General features: G+C 53.5%; 2 protein-coding genes across 2 annotated transcripts in view; one reads left to right on the top strand and one right to left on the bottom strand.

Moving 5' to 3' along the window:
- The window catches only part of LOC141730248 (uncharacterized), a 265,824-nt gene that overhangs the window by 216,830 nt on the left and 32,104 nt on the right, over positions 1-16,890 (bottom strand). The gene's annotated exons all lie outside the window — the stretch shown is intronic.
- On the top strand, positions 8,272-9,204 carry LOC141730197 (olfactory receptor 14A16-like). Its single transcript, XM_074547624.1, is given in 1 exon segment — positions 8,272-9,204. A coding segment is annotated over 1 exon segment (933 nt).

The following is a 16,890-nucleotide window of genomic DNA, read 5'->3' on the forward strand; positions in this document are numbered from 1 at the left end:
CAAAGTGGTGAGTGTCAACAGAGAGCAGCGTGTCCCAGGCACACCTGCGCTCCATTGCCACCACCACATCCTCGCAGCGGAGAAGGCAGAGCAGGGACTTCAGGGTGCGCACAGCAAACCTGTGTGCACAGCAAAGCCCAGGTCACGCTGGCAGCACTGGCTCCTTGGCAGGCCACGTGGCAGGGACAGGAGGAGTGGCATGGAGCACCTGTTGGGGCTGGTGGCGAGGCCGTGCTCTTCCTGGCATGCCTTCCAGAATCTATCGACCTCCTCTGGCATATCCAGAGTGCTGAAGAACACTTGGAAGAGGAGATGCACAAACAGGCGAGGGAAATACACCTTCAAGATCCGTGGGAGACAGGGCACCTGGAGGATCTTCCACATCACCATGGTTGCCTACAAAGGACAAAGCCCCCCGAGACAGCGCTCAGTGCCGAGGTGTGCGTGTGGCACGGCCCGAGTGTGGCAGGGAGGTGCTCAGAGAGATGCATGGGGAGCACGGGGCCTGGTGGGCCTGATGCTGCCCCTGGGCCAGGTTTCAGGCCAGCGCCTGAGGCAGGGAGATGCAGTGGGGGAAGGAGGATGGAGAGCTGCTGGAGAGGCGGCCTTGGGGCCTGCAAAGTCCAGCTGCAGAAACTCACAGCCAGGGCAAAGACAGCCGTTTCGTCCCCATCGGAGGTGCAGGTGCTGTACTCTGGCCAGCTCCCCAGCACATCCAGGAGGATCAGCTGCGCCAGCTCCGCAGTCCTGGCTGAGCCCATGATGGTCTTCCACATGGCCATGGCAGCTCTGTGGGGTCAGAGCTGTGTCTCGGGGGGGTCTCAGACACAGCACCGGAGGGAGCTGAGCTGGATGCCAGTTCTGCCTCTGCCCACTGCCCCCTGCCAGCAGCAGCCAGGCAGCCCAGCCCTGTGGGGACAGAGCCCTGAGGGGCAGGGAGGGAGCACGGCAGCAGGCTCAGGGGCTGACGTGCCAGGGCTGGGAAAGGGAGCAGCCAGAGGGCCCTGGAACTCTCTGTTGCTCTGACACCTGGGGCAGGCTGTACACGGTGTTGGGCTGGGGAGGCCTGACCCCTCATGGCAGGCGGCCCCATACCTGTCACAGGACGGGGCCACACGCAGGAGCGTCACCACTGCGTCATCTGGCTGTGCTTCGGTGAGATCCAGCAGGGCCTCATCCAGCCTGTGCTCAGCACAATCATTGGCCATGAGCCACTGGTGGATGAACCTCACCATGGCGGGCACCTGGATAATGCAGCAGGAGACTTGGAAAGCTGCCAGAGGGAGCAATGTTCCCAGCTTCCCCAGAGAAGTGCTTCCCTTCCCAGCCCACTGCCATGTGGCCCCAAAGGCTCACAGCAACCAGCATGCGTGGCTTGGGAGGCCAAGCAAATCCTGGGAGGATCAAACCCTGGCCACAAGCTGCTTACTTGGTTTGGATAGTAAAAATCTTCCTGTACGAGCATACACAGGAGGGCCGCACTGGGCTTGGTTTGGAAGATGGGAGAGTATGGTCTGAGCCCAGTGCCTGTGGCGATGGTCTCTTCCTCCTGCATTCTCTTGATGAATTTGCCGACCAACTGTAGGAGAAGGGCAAGAAGCCAGGGATGTTGCATGGAGTGCTGCACACACGGTGCTGGGCTGAGCAGGGACAGCAGGCCCAGCCCAGGTGGGGGTGGCTGCAGGTACCTGCGCTGTTCTGCGGAAGCGGCCACGGCTGGATTCCTGCTCTTGTGTGTGCTCCAGGGCTGCATCTGGCAAAGAGCGAGCGCAGCCAGAGATGAGGGGCTGCGGGAGAGGCTGGAGAACGCGGGCCAGCCCTGTGCTCCCCAGGCAGGGAGAGCCCCAGGGGATGTGGAGCAGGGCCACTGTGGGGTGTCTGCCTGGCCCCTCTTCTGTCCTGTCCATGGGAATGGGATGGGATTGGGTGGGATGGGATGGGATGGGATGGGATGGGATGGGATGGGATGGGATGGGATGGGATGGGATGGCGCCAAGTTGGCTGTGGGCACCGACCCTGTGGCCCAGCTCTGCCACTCACCCTCCTGCGGCAGCTCAAACGGCACCACCGCTTTGGTTGCATGTGCTGGGGCATCTCCAGGGCATTCTTCCTCCTCTTTCCCCCAGGCCACCTTGGTCACTTTCAGGGGTCTCTGCTCCATGATAATGACTGGATTTGTGTGCGCACCTGCTGAAGAGAAGCCTCGGGAAGGCCACAGGTCACCAAGTTCTGTGGTCTGGCCTCGAGCTCAGCTGCAGCAAGAACGCCTCGGAAAGGCTCCGGGTCAGACAGGAACGGGTGCACTGTGCGGGGGCTCCTCACGGCACCGCTCTGTCCCGTTCTGCCCCGTTGTGCGCTCCCAGCAGCCGGGCAAGCTTCTATTTCCCACGTGTCACAAAGGGCCCTTGGTCACCGGGTTCCGTTCCATGGCACAGAGACCGTGCTGCTGCATGCCACCCAGGGCCCTTGCAAACACTGCCTACTGCCCTGGGGCCGCCCCCAGCCCAGCCAAAGTGGCCCAGCTTGGAAGGAATCCCTGGCCCCAGGTGTCAAAGACAGCCCGCACAGGATCTTTTGGGAAGGGCTCAGACCATCAGCAAACGCTGCCCGGCTCTGCGGGCTCAGTCCTATCCCCATATCTTTCCCTGAGAGCATTTGAATTTCTAAATTAGAATCATTTGAAGGGAGGAGATTTACATTTTCCATTTCAGAGAAGCCTTCTGCCTTCATTAGCAGATACCTCTCTTTTCAAACCAAGACAATTGTTTATCATCTTGCAGATGCGCAGGTGCTGGGGAGCCCCGTTTTACACAAGGGACCTGGAGAACCATTCCCAGCAATTGGGAAAATCCTCAGTGGTCCATCCACCCAGGGATGAGGTCTCCAAATTTGCACTGAAAGTGGGTCCAGCTCTTAGAGCCCTAAAAGAGCAAGTCCAAGGGACTTGATGATATTTTTAGCCCAGAAAGCCCTGCAACTGATGGCACACTTCACAATCAGCAGGGGACACAGCTAGGCCAAAGCCCAGACCTCTGCTAGGAGCCTTTCTCCTCAAATACCATTCAAACAAACCTCCATGCAAGTCAGTTGGGAAAGTTTCTCCAAATGATCCATTTCTGGCACATGACTACTCAGGCTTATGTGAAAGATTCTAAAGCAGCTGCTGTGGAGTCAAAGAGCCAGCACTAAGAGTCCTTGTCATCTCTTTGTAGCTAAATCCCACTTTGGGGGATTTGAGGAAGTTTGGAACGAGCTAGAGAGCAGACCTCCGAGTTTTTTACATGATGCCGTTGCTTTTTCTTCTCTTCTACAAAGAAAGGAAGAGTGAGTTTTGCTCACATCTGCACTGCATGGCTCACAAGGCCATAAGACTTGTAGTTACAAGAGCTTTGAAGGATTTCTTGGCCAAGAAGACACAGCCAACAAGAATATTTATGTTTTGGACCCAATCCTTCAATATTTCTTCTTACACACTCATGCTACAGTGTAAGCTACTTCAGCCAATCATGTTATGACACACAAACATACAGCACTGCATCCTAAACTTCTTGTTTACCATTGTAACTACTTTTATTTTTTCCTAGATCTTGAACTCTAAAACCCTAAACTTTCCTCCACATCAACTTTCCTCCCCTTGTCTCTGCTATAAACAAGAAATCTGCATTTTCGCTTCTAGCACCTAAGTTTGGAAGCCCTTTCCAAGGTCTCCGATCAAATCCTGTGTTTAATTCTAAGTTTTGCTGACAAGACCAAAGGTCTGAGATTTCCCTGCATTTCTGTTTCCAACAACACTGATGCTGTTAGTTCCACAGTGCCCAGGATGCCTCTTGCAAGTCAACTCTGGCAGGATCAAGGCGGCTGCTGGGGGGCTGCTTGTGGCCTCTGACAGCCCATTGCTCAGGGCTTTGCCAGCGCCCCAGCCCCTCAGGCTCTGCCCAGCCCGGCCAAGCTGCCCGGCAGCAGCGCCGCAGCCCCACAGCAGCTCCAGAGCAGCCCCTTGCAGAGGCACCTGGGAGCCCTCAGCAAGGCAGCCAGCAGCACATGGGCAGGAGGACACGGCTGGCGCTTCCTGCCTGGCACAGGGCTTGTGGCCATCTCCAGGCTCCGCTCTGGCAGGGATCCCCGCAGCTCTGGCCTCTGCCCAGCCGCTCTGTGGGCAGCACAAAGGCTTCATCAGAACCACCAAAGGCCGAGGGGCTTCTGGCCATTTTCCCTTGCCCGCTGCACGCCTGGGCAGCTGGCTGAGCACAAGCACCCTTCTCCCCCTTCAGGGCCTCACCCCCTCTCAGGCTGCTGTGCTGCTGAGCACAAGCTCCCTTTTCACCCTTTCCTGCCTCTTGCCCTGCAGACCCTGGGTAGGAAAGAAAAGCTCCAGGCAGTCTGTGTATCATAACACATTCTAGAATTTTTTATTCACAGTAATCTATAATATATAATAATAGATAGAATTATATATACCCTTTAATTTTTTTATTTACAATAGAGATAAAAAAAATGTAAAGAAGAAAAGACAAATCTTAAAGAAAAGGAAAATTCCCCCTGCCTTATATTGCCCTAGCAGACCGAGCCTCCAGGATCAGTTCTCCTTAGAGCTCCAGCAGCTCAGCCAGCCGAGCCCTGACAGACGAGGCCGTGTCCTCCATGCCTTGCGGAGCTGATCTTGCACCCTCTGGAAGATGGAATATCGCTCACTCTGCAGTACCTGAAGGACATACAATGTTTTAAGTGCCAGCTGTGTCACGTGTGAAATACAAAGCTGTGTTTTATGTCAGGTACAAACAGGCAATGTGTGTATTTGTGATCGCGATATGTGTGGAGACAGACAATGGGACAGTTGCGAATTCTAATAATAACTGAGGAAAGTAAAGCATGGAAGAAGGCCTTTGAACCTATGTTTTGTTTGCAATTAACCTTGGTTGAAGGAGGAGCATTTGAATTAAAGCGTTAAGGATGTTGCTCTTTGCTTGTAGTTAATCCTTAAAGAGTTCTGCAATAATACCCTTTTGAGGTATAATTTAGAGTATTGCTTCAGTCCTTGAAACTATAGCTTTGAAATATAGATAAAGGAAACATGCTTATCTCACACTTTCACAAAACAGAGAACAGCAGCTTGAGAAAGGAAGATGAACATCAACTCAAAGACTTATATTTTTGACCAAGGGAAGCTGGGCATCACTGTTATAGTCCTTGCAATTAAAAGGTGGACACACATCTGGGGAGCTGGACTCCACCAGATGGGATCCATCTTTCTTCTTTTGGAAACTGGACCACCATCATCTGGCGATACTCTTTTTGGGATACATCCTGAGAAAAACTAAATCACAATAGTGTATAGAATTGTGACATAAAAATTTGGAATAGAAACTGCTGATGAGTAAAAATTGGAATAGAAACTGCTGAGAAAGCTTATGAGGACCCCTATAAATACCTGTTACCATCAACTATCTGTGTGCAGTTGGAGGGAAAACTTCTCCCACTGTACCCAGCACTGTATTGCTCATACTTTACCATATTAATTAATAAATTGATTGCTGCTTGACTATTGCCCTAGTCATACTTCTTATTTATAACAGGAGCAGGGAAGGGACACTGTAGGAAAGCCTGAGCTGGACAGCGCACAGACATGTGCAGCAGCTGCAAGACAGCCCTGACAGAGCCGACTTGGGCAGCACTTTGGCCATGGCTGCTGGGCCTGGGCCTGAGGCAGGAGCAGGAGACAAGTGACCGTTGCAGGCCTGGGGCCTCATTGCCTCCTTGTCCCTGCTCAGCAGCCTGGCAGGGGCCGCCCCATGCTCCTGCCCTTGCCATTGCACATCCCCACATGCCAGTGCCCATCCCGGCAAGAGCCCTGAGCAAGGAGGGAGGGACAGGATCTGCCTGTCCAGGGGCTGGGGCTCAGGCCTTGGCCCTTTGCATTCCTCAAACACATCCAGGTGTGCTCAGCACCAGAGACACCTTTGCCTCATTTGTCCCCATCTGTCATTGAGGCCTCCATTGTTCTGCTCTAACTGGAACCTGGGGACGCTTTCCCAGTTGTGTCCATCTGTGGGACTCATTAAAACTTCAAGAAACTTCAGAGTTTACTTTTAAATTTGAGTTCTTGAGAAGTTTTCTGAACACTCTCTCAGGGACTGAGTTTGATGTAAACAACACCAAAGCCCCAAGAGGCTCATTAAAGTCCTTGTGCTGTGTCTGTGCTGCTGAGCTTTAAGGGACAGCTCTTCCCAGGGCCAGCTCCTCTCCCAGCCCATCAGGGCTGAGGGCTCTGCCTGCAGGCACTGAGGGGACAGGAGCCAGGCAGAAGGCAATCAGGATTGGGAAGACATTGAGCTGAGACCTCACTAGTGGAAACACTTCTACAGCCCTGTGCATGGTGAGTGTGTGGGTGCAGGGCAATGTCACCTGTGCTCCTGGAGGGATCTCCTGCAGGTGACCCAGGACAGGACTGATGTGACTGTAAGGATGGCTCTGCTGCTGTTTCTTTTTGGGGGAGGATGTGCTGCAGAGCGGGGCTGCCCTGGGCACCGTCAGAGGGACAGGGCAGGACAGCTTCTGCTGTCAGGGACGGCTGCGGGGGTGACGCTGGGGCTGCAGCCAGGGCTGCTCAGAGCTCCAGCTCATGCCCAGCTCATTTCTGAGGGGACTTTTCATGAGCTCATTCAGGGCTGGAGTTTCATGCTTGGGTCTCTGCTTTCCTGAATCTGTGCTCCCACTTTTCCCTGGCTCAGCTTGGTGGCAATAGAAAATTAACTGTGCAGGGTAGAGCAGGGGCTGAGGCTCTTAAACCATCACACTGAGGACTCCTAGGCACCTCAGCAAGTGCCTGCACCTGCTCAGCTCCCAGATCCATGCAGCATCACCTTTCCATGGTGCCCAGGCTGGGGAAACTGTTCTTTAATCCCTGCAGGGCCGAGCAGCTGCAGGGCAGGGGTGGCCCAGGGGCTGGGCTGGGCTCTGGCAGCTCTGGCAGGGAAGGAGCCCGGGGCCGCAGGAGCAGTTGGGGCTGGGACAGCTCCAGCAGCAGAGCCATGGGCAGGCAGGGAGGGAGGCAGTGCTGAGGGAAGCCCTGCTGCAGGGCAGATGTGGCACCTGCCGGGCCTGCCCTGCAGCGCAGACACTACCCTGAGCAGCACAGCTCTTGGGTCCCCTCACAGCCAGCACAGCCCTCAGCCTGGGGGCTCAGGGCCCTCAGTCCCTCCTGGGCTGGCAGAGCCCCAGAGATGAAGGGCATCTCTGCGGCCATGTGCCCATTCCCTGCTGACCAGGGCCTGAGGGCCACTGTCCTGCCCTGCTGCTGCCTGGCAGGGGTTGGGCAGGGCTGGCCAGGGAAAGGCTTTTCCTCAGGCCAGGCTCTCTCTCTCTCCTTTCCTTGTCCAGGTGCTGCTGGCATTGCTGAGGGGCTCTGTGCAATGGCAGTTCCAGCTGCAGGGCCAGGCCCAGCCCTTGGGCTCCTGCTGTGCAGGCTGAGCACAGCAATGGGGTATCCCAGCTCCCTGTGCCCGGGCAGCTCTGGGCAGGGTAGCCTGGGAGACTGGCAATGAGCCCACTCTCCTCAAGCAGTGCCATGGACAGGACCCTTGGTGTGTCCTGGGGATGCCACCCAAGCTGTCAGCTGCCTCCAGGGGACACTGGAGCACAGGAGTGTCCTTGGCTAGAGGGGGCTGAGACTGAGACAGGCTGAGCCAGTTTGCTCTGCTGTGGGTCCCACTGCTCTCAGCTGTGTCAGGCTGATTTCTAGGGGAACACAGAGACTGCCCTGGATCGCAGAAAAGGCAGCTGGGAAAAGATGGATTGAGAGAGCAGCTCCCCTCACCCTTCACTGAGTTACAGCCACTGCTCTTGCATTGCACAGTTCTCTCTAATCTCCCTGGGCACAGCAGGAAACCCTCCCAAACTGCCTTTGGCTGTCACCATTCCTTAGCCCTGGGAGAGGAGATGCTGCCAAGCTCCTCTGCCTCAGGAGCAGTTTGGGCTGATGAAATCCAAGCCAAGGACTGGCCCCTGTCCCCGTTCCCATGACCTCACTGCTGAAGAGCAGAGCTGATCCCTTGGTGTCCACAGGCACAGCCCCTGCTCGTCACAGCAAGGGAGCCAGATCCCAGCAGAGCTCAAGCACGGGGCTGAAGGAAGGACTCTAATGAAAGGAAAATTGGGTGATACAGAGCAGGAGGGGCAGAAATGGGAGAGAGGGCTTAGACATTGCTCAGCAAAGTCTGCTCTGACTTGTCATTGTCCTCTGCTTGACTAGGACTACATGGGCAGAGTGAAAAAATGTCCAACAGCAGCTCCATCAGGCACTTCCTCCTGCTGCCATTGGCAGACACACGGCAGCTGCAGCTCCTGCACTTCTGCCTCTTGCTGGGCATCTCCCTGGCTGCCCTCCTGGGCAACGGCCTCATCATCAGCGCCGTAGCCTGCGGCCACCACCTGCACACGCCCATGTTCTTCTTCCTGCTCAACCTGGCCCTCACTGACCTGGGCTCCATCTGCACCACTGTCCCCAAAGCCATGCACAATTCCCTCTGGGACACCAGGAACATCTCCTACACTGGATGTGCTGCACAGCTATTTTTCATTATGTTCTTCATTTCAACAGAGTTTTATCTCCTGACCCTCATGTGCTACGACCGCTACGTGTCCATCTGCAAACCCCTGCACTACTAGACCCTCCTGGGCAGCAGAGCTTGTGCCCACATGGCAGCAGCTGCCTGGACCAGTGGCTTTCTCTATTCACTGATGCACACAGCCAATACATTTTCCCTGCCCCTGTGCCATGGCAATGTCCTGGACCAGTTCTTCTGTGAAATCCCACAGATCCTCAAGCTCTCCTGCTCAAATTCCTACCTCAGGGAACTTTGTCTGCTCATGGGTAGTGCTTTTCTGTTTTTTGGTTGTTTTGTGTTTGTTGTTTTCTCCTATGTGCAGATCTTCAGGGCTGTGCTGAGGATCCCCTCTGAGCAGGGACGGCACAAAGCCTTTTCCACCTGCCTCCCTCACCTGGTTGTGATCTCCCTGTTCCTCAGCACTGGCACATTTGCTTACCTGAAGCCCCCCTCCATGTCCTCCCCATCCCTGGATATAACAGTGTCAGTTCTGTATTCAGTGATGCCTCCAGCCCTGAACCCCCTCATCAACAGCCTGAGGAACAAGGAGCTCAAGGCTGCAGTGGGGAGATTGATGACAGGATGGTTTCGGAAACAGTAAACTGCTGGCCAATTTCTGCAAATCACTTGTAATAAAATTCATCTTTGATGCATCTTGTTGGTTTGATTGTCGTGGTATTTTTTCCTTTGTTTTAGATATTCATATTGTCCACAAATAAATGGCAATGTTTGTACCATTTCTCATTTTGTTTCTCTCTACCTTCCCTGTGGCCACAAACTGTGTCAATGAGGGGCTGCGCTCTTAGTGGCTTTAGAGTAACTGAAGGATCTCCCAGCAAAGTTTTGTGCAGAGATGCCCTTTTGTTGCCTTCTCTGGAGCTGCTGCAGCAATGCCTGTGTGCAGAGCTGGGGGCAGATCAGTGCTGGCCCAGCAGCTGTGCCCAGCAGCAGCAGCACTTGGTGTTGCCAGTGCTGCTGCCGTGGCCCTGCCCCGCTGCCCTGGTGGCCCTGGTGTTGCTGCAGGGCCTGGGTGCTCTCGGGGCCGGGCACAGCCCTGGGGGCGGCAGTGCCGGGGCTGCAGCAGGGACAGGCCATGGGCACTGCTGGGGCAGCGCTGAAACCTCAGCCCAGGGCCTGGGGGCTCCAGGCTCATTGCCCAGGCTCTCTCAAGAACACGCCCAGGCCAATGCTCAGTACAGAAAAGCCCCGTGAGCAGCCCCAGGCTGGCCGTGGGCAGGCTGGGGGCAAACAGCATGGCTGGGGCTCTGCAAGGGCCCTGGGGCAGACGGGAAGGAGCAGCGGAGCAGGGGCTGATCCATCCCCAGTGCGCTGGACAGCCCAGGGCAGCGTCCCAGAGCGTCCTCATGGAGCTGCCAACAACATCCCCCCTCTGCAGCCCTGGCCTCTCTCCCAGCTCACACACGTGCTTCATCCTTGCAGGCACAGACACGGCAGCACTGGCTCAGCAGCCCCTGTTTGCATTGCACACAGCAGGGGGAGCACCCCCATGCTGTTGGTGTGGGGACATGAACCCGAGGGAGCACAAGTGCCATCAGCCCCTGAGGCCAGCAAGGGATAGGGGATGGCAGGGAAACCACTCAGGTTTGTAGTGGCCTCTGCAGTCAGCCAGAAAGTTTGTTCCTGTCAGCTGGGAGTTTCCTGTCCCACTGCAGATGCTGTTTCTCAGAGCCAGGGCTGCCTGGCAGCCACCCCCAAACTGCCCCAAGCATTTCTTTGGCTTCACCTTTGTTTTTTTTTCCTCTTTCCTGATCCAGATTTCTTCCCATTGCCCATCTCTTTCTCCCCCCCTGCAAACTGCTCATCCCTGTTTGTCCTTTCCTCTCTGGCCCCACTCCCCATTGCAGTTCCTGACTTGGCACCATGGTAACGTCCCTTGAGCAGCAGGATCATCCTACAAGTGCTGCAGGAATTGTCTGCAGGCTCCTGCAGTGCCTGGTGCGCTCCCCTGCCAGAGGCACCCCAGGCCAGGGGGGCACATCTGGGCTGCTGTGTCGGGCTCTGGGGCTCCCTGTTCTGGGCAGTGAGGAGGAGCTGCAGAGGCACAGCAGGACTGACAGGATGGGCTTTGGGGCTGGCAGGAGAAGCTGAGGGACCTGGGCTGTTGGAGCTGCTGAAGAGGAGGCCCAGGGCTCCTCCTGCAACTGCTCCAAGGGTGGTTCCAGGGAGTCACAGATTCATCCAGGTTGGAAAAGATCTTGGAAATCATCAAGTCCAACCTCTGCCCTGACACCGCCTTGTCTCCCTGAGCCTCCTCTTCTCCCGGATAAAAAAACCCCAACTCTCTCATCTGCTCCTCACAGGACTTGTGTTCCAGACCCCTCACCAGCCTTGTTTCCCTTCTCTGGACACGCTCCAGCCCCTCCATGGCCTTCCTTAATTGGGGGCCCAGAACTGGACACAGCACTCGAGGTGTGGCCTCACCAGTGCCGAGTGCAGGGGAAGAATCACTGCCCTGCTCCTGCTGGCCACACCATTCCTGGTCCAGGCCAGGAGCCATTGGCCTTCTTGCCCACCTGGGCACACTGCTGCCTCATGTTCAGCCTGCTGTCCATCAGTGCCCCAGGTCCCTTTCTGCCTGGCTGCTGTCCAGCCACTCTGTCCCCAGCCTGTAGCACTGCAGGGGTTGTTGTGGCCAAAGTGCAGGACCCAGCACTTGGTCTTGTTCAACCTCACCTTGTTGGATTTGGGCCCTGGATCCAGCCTGTCCAGGACCCTCTGCAGAGCCCTCCTACCCTCCAGCAGATCCACACTCACACCCAGCTTGGTGTCATCTGCAAATTTGCTGATGCTGGACTCAATCCCCTCTTGCAGATCATCAGTGCAGATATTGAAATCCACGGTGGCTGGCTCTGATCCCTCGCCATCCTGTGGGTGCCCTGTGATGGCACTCAGGGTGATCTGTTCCATAACCTTGCTGGGCACCCAGGTCAGGCTGACAGGCCTGGAGTTCCCCAGCTCCTCCTTCCAGCCCTTCTTGGGGATGGGCTCACACTGGCACCTCCAGTCCTCTGGCACCTCCCTGCTGAGCCAGCACTGACAGTAAATGATGGAGAGCAGCTTGGGGAGCTCATCCACCAGCTCCCTCATCCCCCTGGGATGGATCCCATCTTCTCCCAGAGACACCTGTGAGCATCTGAGTGGGTCAGCAGGTCCCAAGCTGCTTCCTCCTGGATTACAGGGGGGCTGTTCTGCTCTCTGTGCTGAACTACCGGCTCAGGAGAACACTTGTCCTGAGGACAACTTCACTTATTCTTGAAAACTCAGGCAAAGAAGGAGTTAAGTACCTCAGCCTTTCCCTCATATTTGGTAACTATATACCTTTTAATAATGACAAAAGATTGGCTTTGTACCTCCTTTTGCCATTGATGTATTAATAGAAACCGTTTTATTCTCCTTCAGAGAAGTGGCCTGGTTTAGCCTTAAGCTTCCACCTCTCTAATTTTTTTTCTGCATGACCTAACAACATCCTTAAACATTTTATGAGTTACCTGCCTCTATGTCCAAGGATGATGCACCTTCTTTTCTTTCCCCAAGTTCTTGCAAAAGGCCCATCACATTCAGAATGTAACCTGTTGTCTAAAGTACACCTCAGAGGAGGAAAATACAAGAGTCTATAAATTAAAAGAGGGAAAGCAAGCTAGGAAAGTAAAAGAAGGAGAGGCTGGGAAGGCTGACAAAAACTGGGACTCCCCTTGACCACTTACTTGCTTCTACCCTTGCAGTACCTGAAATCCTTCCTCCAATTCCTCTTGCTGTGGACCCAATTCCTCCTCCTCTCCCAATTGTCATTCCTTTACCACCTCCTTATCCAGTTATACCTCTACCACCTTCCCCTCAACCCTCTCCTTACTCTCTTTACCCTTCACTACCGTCCCCTTACCTCTGCCATCTCATGCACCCCTTATTCACCAGCAAGTTCCTGCTCTGCCTCCCCCACCACAAATGAGAAGCCAAACAACATCTCAGAATCTCATGCCCAAGAGTGAAGTTACCCAGTCAGCCTCCACAGCTGATGTTGTAACACCCGGTCCAAAGAGGCTGAAGTGGAAAAATTGTTCCCCCTCAGAGAAGTTCTCATGGGCGGGGTGGCCAGTGAGATTGGATTTGTAAATGCTCCTTTGACTGTGTCCAAAGTTAGAAACTTTAAGAAAGAATTGCGAAATTTAGTGGAAGACCTAGTAAGAATAGCAAATCAAATTGATCCATTTTCAGGCCCTAATATTTATATATGGGGAGAATTGAACTCCATCTTTAACATCCTATTTTCTCCAGAAGAGACTCAATTCATAAGAACTGCAGGAATGAAAATTTGGGAGCAAGAAAACCAGCCAAGGCCCCCAGGTGACCAAACAATGCCTTCAGTGCAGCCTGCCTGGGACCCTAATCAAGAAGAGGGGAGAAGGAATATGAGAGATTACAGGTCCCTGATGAGCAGAGGGATAAAAGAATCCGTCTCTAGAGGGAGCAATACCAGCTTAGAGTTTGAAGGCACCCAGGAAAAAGACGAGACCCCAGCAACACTGCTTAATAGGCTAAAGCAAAACTTCCAGATTTACTCTAATGTTGACCCAGACAGCCCAGAAGGCCAATCTCGGGTTGCCTGCAGTCAGGGATGACCCTGAGAATCCTTTTTTCCCAGCCTGGTGTTTCAAAAAAGGAGTCTGAATTCTTCATCTCTGGTTTCCAAGGTTGTTTATTGTTTCTTACCTATAACATTTTTTCTCTGGCCTGCCAGAGGTCAGAGAGAGGCACACTTCCCATCCCTGGGCCGGTGTCTATGTTTTATACTATGAACTATGTGTGCTTTATTTATCATTATTTTCCAGTACCTAAAGACACACAGCAGGGGACATTCAATCAAAACAAATGCATGTTTTATTGAGTGCTCACAACAAATGTAACAGAAGGATTAGAAACGAGATAAAGGACAGAGAGAGAGAGAAAGGAGGGTTGGGGGGGAGGAACAGCTACCAACAGAGAGATGAAATCCTTGTGGTTGGGCCAATAGATCTGTCTGGTCACATCAGGGAGAGTCTCAAAGTCTTTGGTTAACTCAGGGCTCTTTTATAATCTACTGTCAGGAGGGGAGCAGGATGGCACATGGAGGGCACAGTGGAGAAAAAATCCATTGGGGACAGGTACAGAGAGTCCAGTCCTGAACAGCACAAACTGGTGCCAGCAGTGAGAGGGGTCCGTTGTTTCACGACTGGTTCCTATGGGAAACCTCTCACTTCCTATGGCAGACATCCCGCTCCAGTCAGGCCAGCACACCTGGGTTAGAATTTTAAAGGTCTCATCTCAGTCGTTGGGGAGGGCTTCAATCTCCGTCCTTGCTGGTGGTTGTGAGGCATGTGAGGGATCTTTGGACCGTGTCTTACAGAATGACATCCCAAAGAATAAAAAATTTATGCATTTTCCTGTAAAAAAAAGTAATGAATTAATAAATGATAATTATTTGTTCTAATTTATTTATAATACTGTTATTGTATATTTGTATTACCAAATGTGATAAATAGGTATGATTCGTGCTGATAAAAATTGAAACAGTAATCAATATTGATACAGTAATTAATATTTGAGAATAATAAAATAGTTAATAGTTAAAAGTTGTAATGCCAAAGAAGAGAGGGAAAGGAGGGGCTCCACCCACCCTCCCCTTCCAAGCAGATGTTTTCAAGGACCACAGGAAAGAAGCTGAAGATACAGTTGCTAAAAATGACCAAGAAACTGGTTGGGTCCAAGAAAATCCTAATTATAAGGGACTTATTGCTTTGATATGTAGATGCAGTGATATGTTAGTCTAGGCTTACATTGTACTGGCTTGGTGCGCATGTGTAACCCAAAGGTGAATTAAAGGACAACGTAGAAGACTACAGAGCCTTCATCAGTGATGACCCCCAAAGACTTGTGCGACCACCAAACCGAGTGGTGGAGCATGCATGGTAAAGGTGGTAATGAAGGCGGAGACAGAAAAGTGACGAACCGAAAATAGGAGATGGCATTGACACATGGCATATAAGGGGTGACTTTCACTTGGCAAGCTTGTACACGAAGTGGCAAGGGTCAAGAACCCTGCACTCCGTACCCGGCGGTTGTTTTTGCTTATGCGCTATTATTTGAACCAAATTATCCTTTGTTTATATATTTTCTAAACTATTTAATTAAAATTGTTACTACTTTTAATATTGTTTGGCCTTTTTAAGATGGGATAATTGGGCAAACATAACCGAAAGAAAACAAAGGCGAAGCCAAGTAAATGCTTGGGGCAGTTTGGGGGTGGCTGCCAGGCAGCCCTGGCTCTGAGCAACAGTGCCTGCATTGGGACAGGAAACTCCCAGCTCATGGGAGCAAACTTTCTGGCTGAGTGCAGAGGCCAGGACAAAGCTGAGTGGTTTCCCTGGTGTCCCCCAGCTGGCCCCAGGGGCTGATGGTATTTGTGCTCCCTCAGGTTCATGTCCCCACAGCAACAGCATGGGGGTGCTCCTGCTCCTGTGTGCAATGCAAACAGGGGCTGCTGAGCCAGTGCTGCCATGTCTGTGCCTGCAAAGATGGGGCACCTTTGTGAGCTGGGAGAGAGGCCAGGGCTGCAGAGGGGGGATGTTGTTGGCAGCTCCATGAGGACGCTCTGGGACGCTGCCCTGGGCTGTCCAGCGCACTGGGGATGGATCAGCCCCTGCTCTGCTGCTCCTTCCCGTCTGCCCCAGGGCCCTTGCAGAGCCCAGGGCCACCAGGGCAGTGGGGCAGGGCCACGGCAGCAGCACTGGCAACACCAAGTGCTGCTGCTGCTGGGCACAGCTGCTGGGCCAACACTGATCTGCCCCCAGCTCTGCACACAGACATTGCTGCTGCAGCTCCAGAGAAGGCAACAAAAGGGCATCTCTGCAGAAAACTTTGCTGGGAGATCCTTCAGTTTGTTTAAAGCCACCGATAGGCCGGCCGCTCATTGAGACAGTCTGTGACCACAGGGAATGTGGAGAGAAACAAAATGAGAAATGGCACAAGAAGTGACATTTATTTGTGGATAATATGAAAAAAGTAAAACAAAGAAAAAGAGCCTTCAAATGAAATCAACAAGTAGTATCAAAGATGGGTTTTATTACAAGTGATTTGCAGAAGTTTGTAAACAGTTTAATGTTCCTGAAAGCATTCAGTCATCAGTCTCCACACTGCAGCCCTGAGCTCCTGGTTCCTCAGGCTGTAGATGAGGGGGTTCAGGGCCGGAGTCACCACTGAGTACAGAACTGACACTGTGAGATCCAGGGATGGGGAGGACATGGAGGGGGGCTTAGGTGAGCAAAGGTGCCAGTGCTGATAAACAGAGAGACCACGGCCAGGTGAGGGAGGCAGGTGGAAAAGGCTTTGTGCTGTCCCTGCTCAGAGGGGATCCTCAGCACGACCCTGAAGATCTGCACATAGGAGAAAACAATGAACACAAAACAACCAAGTCCTAAAAAGCCACTAAAAGCAAGAAGTCCATGTTCCCTAAGGAACCTGGAGTGTGAGCAGGAGAGCTTGAGGATCTGTGGGATTTCACAGAAGAACTGGCCCAGGGCATTGCCCTGGCAGAGTGGCAGGGAAAATGTATTGGCTGTGTGCATGAGAGCATTGAGAAAGGCACTGGCCCAGGCAGCTGCTGCCATGTGGGCACAAGCTCTGCTGCCCAGGAGGGTCCCGTAGTGCAGGGGTTTGCAGATGGACACGTAGCGGTCGTAGCACATGATGGTCAGGAGGAAATACTCTGCTGAGATGAAAAAGACAAGCATAAATAGCTGTGCAGCACATCCAGTGTAGGAGATGTTCCTGGTGTCCCAGAGGGAACTGTGCATGGCTTTGGGGACAGTGGTGCAGATGGAGCCCAGGTCAGTGAGGGCCAGGTTGAGCAGGAAGAAGAACATGGGTGTGTGCAGGTGGTGGCCACAGGCTACGGCGCTGATGATGAGGCCGTTGCCCAGGAGGGCAGCCAGGGAGATGCCCAGCAAGAGGCAGAAGTGCAGGAGCTGCAGCTGCCGTGTGTCTGCCAATGCCAGCAGGAGGAAGTTGCTGATGGAGCTGCTGTTGGACATTTGCTGTGGCTGCACATGGGAACCTGTTAATGAGGAAAGGACTGTGACAAGTCAGGAGAGGCTGCTTTGAGCCAAACCTGATCCATTACCTGCAGACTGTCACACTGGGACTCACCCACCCTTGTTCCTGCTCTGGTAAAACCTTCACCCAGGTCCCTGCCTGAGCTCCAGTTGTGCTGGCTGAGTGTGCCAGGAGCAGCCAG

This window comes from Zonotrichia albicollis, chromosome 9 (assembly GCF_047830755.1).
Source record: "Zonotrichia albicollis isolate bZonAlb1 chromosome 9, bZonAlb1.hap1, whole genome shotgun sequence".
Lineage (NCBI taxonomy): Eukaryota > Metazoa > Chordata > Aves > Passeriformes > Passerellidae > Zonotrichia > Zonotrichia albicollis.